The sequence below is a fragment of the Phlebotomus papatasi genome, chromosome 2 (genome assembly GCF_024763615.1).
Source record: "Phlebotomus papatasi isolate M1 chromosome 2, Ppap_2.1, whole genome shotgun sequence".
NCBI lineage: Eukaryota > Metazoa > Arthropoda > Insecta > Diptera > Psychodidae > Phlebotomus > Phlebotomus papatasi.
Genome location: NC_077223.1, coordinates 70098208 through 70105024, shown reverse-complemented (window position 1 = coordinate 70105024; position 6817 = coordinate 70098208). Strand labels below are relative to the sequence as shown.

Here is a 6817-nt window from a genome sequence, read left to right as displayed (position 1 = left end):
TTCTGTGGAAAGCTCTCAAAATCTAATCGTATTTCTTGCTCCACAAATTGGATCGATTGTTCCACTCTATAAATTTATTAATATAAACAAATATTGCAAAATTACCTTGAGGGTATAGCATTAAAAACACAATTTTGAGCATTTACAAAGCTGCTTCTGTATTATATAAGAATAATAATTCCCCCTGGGAATTTCGAGTGTGTATCATTTCCTGTACCAAATTCAGAATAATGAATGAATAGAATTTCTAAATGTATTAGGAATGGATCATGTATGAATTGAAATAGATTGAATATTTGTTATAGCATGCACTAAGTTTATCTTCTGGAACTTTTATTGCACTCTCTGGAGCTCTTGGCATTGCATGCGAAATTTATGTCATAAAAACTCCATTAGCCTTTGCACAGAAGTATAGGAAAATTGATTATCTCCAGAGGTATTTTTCCGAATCATCATTTTATATTTTTGTATAGACATGTGTAGTTTATCGAACGTATTGGAAAAAAAGTAATTTCAATAATAAAAATAAAAAGGGTATAGTATCCTCTTGTTAAAATTGAAAAAAAGCAGGGATTATTAATAAAAAAAGCGCATGAAATTAATTTCACGCGAAAATAATTATAATATCCAGTACAAAGTGTATGGAATTAATTGGTAAACTGCATTAAAATGGAATTTACAAAGCTTTTTTTTCCATGGGTATTAAAAGTATTAAAAGCTTTTTTTTCCAAATTAAAGAACAAAATAGGATGACAAGAATTTTTTTCTGGGGGATTCGTAAGTAAATTGAAAATCAAATGAGAAATGTTCATAGCGATAACTCACCTAGCAAAAGATTCAGCTCGTCGAATTTCACTTCTGCTGGAAGATCCAAAGCAGCCTCCCCTGTACTGCGGAGCACTCACCCTCTTGCCCATCTTCTCTGCCACCGTAGGGCCCCTTGAGCGCCCCTGAGACATCACAGGAGCTACCGTGGTGTTTACGGACCACCACGTGTTTTGCCTCTTGGACACGCTCAGTTTAACGTCACTGTTGAGCCTCAGTGTGTCACGATATTGCTTGTGTGATTAATATTTAAGCCACTTGTGTTTTCACGCATAAGTCTATTGCCTACATCTACACTTAAGTCACTGTGGGTGGTTCTCGTAAAACTACTGTTAACTTCACTTTTTGCTTCATTGGCTCGTCTCCTTCTCGCCAGCCGCTTGCTGGACTTCCCGCTGGACCATGGCCTGATCCCGGCCACGTGACCCAGGGCGTCCCCTAGGCTGCAATGTCTCATGGATGGCACCGTCTGAACGTAGGCTACCCGCCTCCAGTTCAACCGTGGCCCAGGTGTGCGCAAATAAACGCAATACCGAGCGCACAAAATGCCGATCCACAGCCATTCGGACGGGCCGTAGCGCCAGGAAGCCCACAGGGAAGTCATTGAAGTGGTGGAAGAGCACGTGCGATGTGCCATTGTGCAAAAGAGGATTTCGTTTGAGTTTGCTCCCATCTGCCGCGACGTTATCTACTGACGACGCGCCGGCGTCTTTATGTCATTGTGCACAGGATTTAATTCACTCTCCTCGCTGCTTCTGGCCACGTTCACCTCACCCGAGGGACTCCTGCCACTATCCACGTCCGTCTCCAGAGACGATGACTCGTGCGAGTTCTCGTCTGGAATTTAAGTCTTCTTTAGAATTTCAAATAGCTGATTAATGTCTTAATTCATTCAACTCCTTCAAAAGATTTCTTTTTCTCAGACTTCAACTCAACACAATTTTTTAACCAAAAGCATTCACAATTTTAAAAAGGAATTCTAGACCAATTCCTGGTAAGCTTCGTAAGCTATCATAATTACCTGAACTCTAAAAAACCATGAAGACTTTGTAAAGAAATTGCGAGACGTAATTGAAAATCTGAACACTTTTTGTTTAAGGCTGCCTAGACTTAATATTATTTACTTAAAACAGCTTTTCATGACGTTCCAAATAAAATTGGAAACATTCAATTTTAATAAATTAAAAATATAAAATTTACATATCTTTTTAGAATTTTTATAGTGTTAAATAGAAGTAAATAGTTTAATAGAAATTACAGAAAACTAACAAATAATTCCTCTAAAAGTGAGATAAATATTTAGTATTTATTTCTTTAAATAGTTTACAAAAAATAGTTCGCATTCTTTTACAAACAATGCGTCTCAGCTTTGTGGAATACTCGAACCACTCGAACTCACGAGATAGAGTTATCCGTGAATTATTTTTAGCATGTTTTTTGGGTGTGTAGGGGAAAGTACTCTCCCTTCGAACGTTCATGACTTCGAATAATGTGAATTTCCTTTTACTTTTTCTAAGAGATTTCCACATGATTGTCACATAAATTATCAATAATTGATAATAAACTAATTGATACTTAATAGAAATGTTTAAGTCTCTTAGGAAAACTTAAAGAAAATTCACATTATTCGAAGGTATGAGCGTTCGAAGGGAGAGTACTTTCTCCTATCAGTTTATTACGGATTAAATTCATTCACAAATCGAAAAACCATTCTGAAATAGGAAATGACTAAGAATTATGTATTTCAGAATAGTCCAAAAAAGGAAATTCGGATAATAATCTAATAAGAAAGGGCATTCAATTCAATTCAATTTATTTAACTTAAAATAGAACAAACTGTCCTCTGTTATACAATAAAGTAACGTAAATTAGGAACCTGCAGAGCCCACATGACTTAGGATAAACCCCCACTTTTGCTCTTTGGTCAAAGTGTTCAAGAGTACGACACCCTCCACAAAAATTGAGCTGCGAAAATTGCGACTCCCTGAACCTGGCACACAGAGACACGAAGATATTCGAGAAAAATAAGTCAATTACAATTACTTGTCCAATTCATTGCCGATTGGGACTGATATAGCCAGATAATAAATCTTAAGACCTTTCCAAAAAATCCGAATTCAGTCAAATGCGTTGAAAAATTTTGCCCTTCAAAGTAATTGACCTTTTATCTTAATAATTTAAAATGTGGAATTTTCCGGTTATAGGTATGTTTAGACGAAATTTTCATCTGGACTACCTCTAAAGCATGTCCGAAAATCATTGAAAAAACTTGGGCTAATTTAGAAGAAAAAGAGAAAACATGATTTTGGCGGCGATAGAGACGATTTTGGGGAAAAAGGAAAGAAAATCGTTATCCCTCACCGTTTGACCTCTAGCTCGGAAACAAACTTAATGTTAAGTAAAAAAAATAATTACCGGAAAAACTGGTTCTATCTATCTATTCATTGATTCATTACCGATGAAGACCGATGCAACCGGGTTCGAAATTTTAATACCTCTAAATCATATTCGAAAATAATTGAAAAAGCTTGGGCCAATTTTGAGAAAAATAAAAAAAAAAAACATGGCCTTGGAGTGCTCTCCCTTTGAGTTCGAGTAGTAAAAATTAATATTTTTGAGACATTCTCATCATAAGAAAGCTAAAATATAACAAACTTAAAAAACATAGTGGAAGTTCAAATGTATTCGAACTCTACTGAAATCCTTCAGTTCTCTGATTCTTGGAATTTTCATCTACCTTTGTCTATGAGGAACTAATATTGATGATTTTTGGAAAACCTTCATGACTACTCAATTTTCCACCTGGACTATGAGCAAATATATAAGCCAAATAGTTAAAGAGAAAGTTTTAGGATATTTTGGATGAACTTTACGAACCCCTCTCCACCCCCAAATAGTCGTCTTTTAAGTCAGTGAACGATCTATCTCTATCTCCGTTTTTTCGTTTTTTTAAATCCCCTAGCAAACCCGAGTTTTTGTTTCTTTTATTTTTATTTTTAGATTTTTTATAAAATTTCTAGGCCGCATTTAGAATTCGGAGGAACGTCTGGCTGTATCTTAGGTTTTCCGCTAAAAATATTGAGCTCTTTAGGATACCCTTGACCATAAATTTGAGTCGTGCCAAAATACATTTAAAAATGTTCAATATTTAAAATCTAATTATAAGAACAAAATAACTCTGAGCGCTGAAGACATGGTCTTGTGAACTCTAGAACACTTTTAAATGTCATATTCATTTAACTATCCCTGTAGTAGTCCCCGGCGTGTGGCCTTCAAAGTTGAAGCCAATTTCTTATTTTCACATACAAATGCGTATGGGAATTTTTCCGTACTAATGACCGTTACACGATATATGTCAAAATTGAGGTGAGCCTTGTGTACAAGACTCTGAGCCTTGCAAAGAGGGATATACACTAACGGCCAAAACATTAAATACACCCTTCGTAAGCTTAAATACACGTGATTTGGACCGGGAAAACGCTGTAATATCCAGTTCTATTGACTGAAATAGTTTCATATATAAACTTAAGAACAGTTTTAAACAAGATTTGAGAAAATACATGAGCTACAAAATTTATAATTTGTGGATCAGTCAAAAATTAGCTTTTTGGACAAAAATGCAAAAGTAGCCCCACATTCTAAAACTGATCTAATCTTTTAATAATCATTTAATATAAGCTAAATACTATTAGTAAATATTATTAAGAGTCAGAAAAATTGAAAATAATACCGAGGGAATATTTTTGGTACGGATTGTGGTCGGTTTCCGGTGTGATGTGTTCTGAAAGGGGTTTCTTTTTTGAATATTGAAATTTTCAGCCCAAATTCTACTTTTTCATATATTTTTTTATTATTTTTCAAATTTCTTCTTGTTATTGTTGCAATTTCATTTCTTTTACTTCATTATTTTAATTAAAAAACATGAATAAAATCATAAAATTCAGTTTTCCTCGAAGAATTTTTCTTTAGCTTTGATAAGCGCCTCACAAATTCGAGGCATCCTGTTGATCAATTTCTACAAAATGTCTGAAGGAACTTTGACCACACATCCTGAAGTATTTCCACCAAGATTGGAACTGATGTCGCGGCTAATCTCGAACCATGTGGTCTAGAAAATTCCAGAAAATTTCAATGTGGTTACAATTGGGTGATTGGGGTGGCCAAAAAGCTAATTTTTGACTGATCCACAAATTATAAATTTTGTAGCACATGTATTTTCTCAAATCTTGTTTAAAACTGTTCTTAAGTTTATATATGAAACTATTTCAGTCAATAGAACTGGATATTACAGCGTTTTCCCTGTCCAAATCACGTGTAGTTAAGTTTACGAAGGGTGTATTTAATGTTTTGGCCGTTAGTGTATATTCTATCTATTTGTCTAAATGTGTTCTGAGAAGTGTAAGCTAAGTTTCTGATAAATTTGTGAGTTGGCTTCAAACAGCTCTATATTAAAAAAAAAACACTTCGCCGGGGGCTAGCCCCTGCAATAAAAGTGAACTTTTGTTTTCAAAATTTCAATAAATTAAAACGTAAAACATCTGCTATCAAATTCATCACATCGACAATGATTCGGTAAATATTTGAAGGAGTGTCGATTAAAAATAGACTGCAGAATGGTGAAAGCGTTTATCACCACTCACCTGTGGGTGATTGAAGCACAGGACTAGGACTTTCGCCTCTTTTCCGTCTCACGGTTTTGGCACCTTGGTCCGTTTTGAGACCAAGAATCTGTCCACCAAACTGCCTGGGGAGAGCTCGTGACTTTTCCCTTTGTTTCTTCCTCACACCGTACTCGTCGAAGTCCAATCGTCGCTCCTCGAGATCATCCAAATGGTGTGAAAGTGTTCCACCAACTGGATTATACCATGAATCACTTTCCCTGCGAATAGCGGCCGAGAACTCTGGATTTTCACTCTCTAGCTTCTCACTCAGCTCCACTTCGGATGGTTGAGTAACATCATAGAATTCTGTGGTGGAACTGGGGTCGGCCCACAGCCAAATAAAATGACCCCCAACCATATTCAGTCGCTGTGCCTCTGCCATGACTTTTCGGGCAGCCAACAAGTCACACAGCAAAAGAACAACTCCTCTTGTTGACTTGGACACTTGGGCCAATTGTCTTAAATAAGAACAAAAAATGACTTATCCTTCACATTTACATAGTATTATTAGACAATTTTCTTTTTTCTTTAGAAATAAATAAGAAAAATAGCATAATCAGCAGTTTGTAGAAGAATAGTTACTGCTGATAGAGTAATTGGTAAAATTGTTAATAAGAAATAACCGTAAATCAGAAAGACAAAAATATGTAGTTCAAAAAATAATTTAATAAGGATGCCACGAAATGCAAAGATAAACAATAAAATCCTTAAAACCACTGAGACTGACTACCATCTTCTCGAAAGAGGGATATATGTATTCCTGACTAAAATTGAAGGGTATTTGAAATACTCAAGGGAAACAAACGCTAGTTACTTCGCGAAAAACGGGAAAAAAATGAAACGAGAAACGAAAAAGAATTGTGTGTATTCTTCATAAATGCAGAGATAAAATACCTGAACACATCATCGTTGTTTGCCGGAAGCGGTAAAATTGTAGGAACAAGTGGTGGATCTCTCAGTGGTGCACCTTCACTTCCTCCCAGCATCATTGACGCCTCCACATCCGACATGATAAAGAATGAATGCCAGTGAGTCTGTTAGGAAAACACGAGATTCCCATTTCAATCAATGGCGGAAGAAAAGTTTCAAATGAAATTTTAGTTATGTAAATAGCCTAGATTGACCACTGAATCGGAACTTTTCTGCTTGTAACTCTTACAGATTTACTTTCTATATCCTTCTCAATGTTTCCTTGATCCTTTTGAATTTCAATGAACTAGGGTGTGTTTACCACTTTCAGCTTTTTTTTTTAAACAACTTATTTCTTTTCTATTTCTATAAGCATCAATTTTATTTTTTGCCTTTCAAAATATGTTTTTTATGAGTTATCT

The 6817-nt window shown here is 35.4% G+C and overlaps 1 protein-coding gene across 1 annotated transcript in view; it reads right to left on the bottom strand.

Annotated features, from left to right (window-relative positions):
- Nucleotides 1-1513: 1513 nt before the first annotated feature.
- The window catches only part of LOC129801018 (uncharacterized), a 104912-nt gene continuing 99608 nt past the window's right edge, over nt 1514-6817 (bottom strand). The window contains exons 5-7 of the mRNA XM_055845773.1: nt 6381-6520; nt 5466-5944; nt 1514-1662 (exon numbers count right to left, since the gene is read on the bottom strand). Of these exons, the coding sequence (XP_055701748.1) occupies nt 1514-1662; nt 5466-5944; nt 6381-6520 (768 nt within the window). The remainder of the gene's footprint in view (nt 1663-5465; nt 5945-6380; nt 6521-6817) is intronic.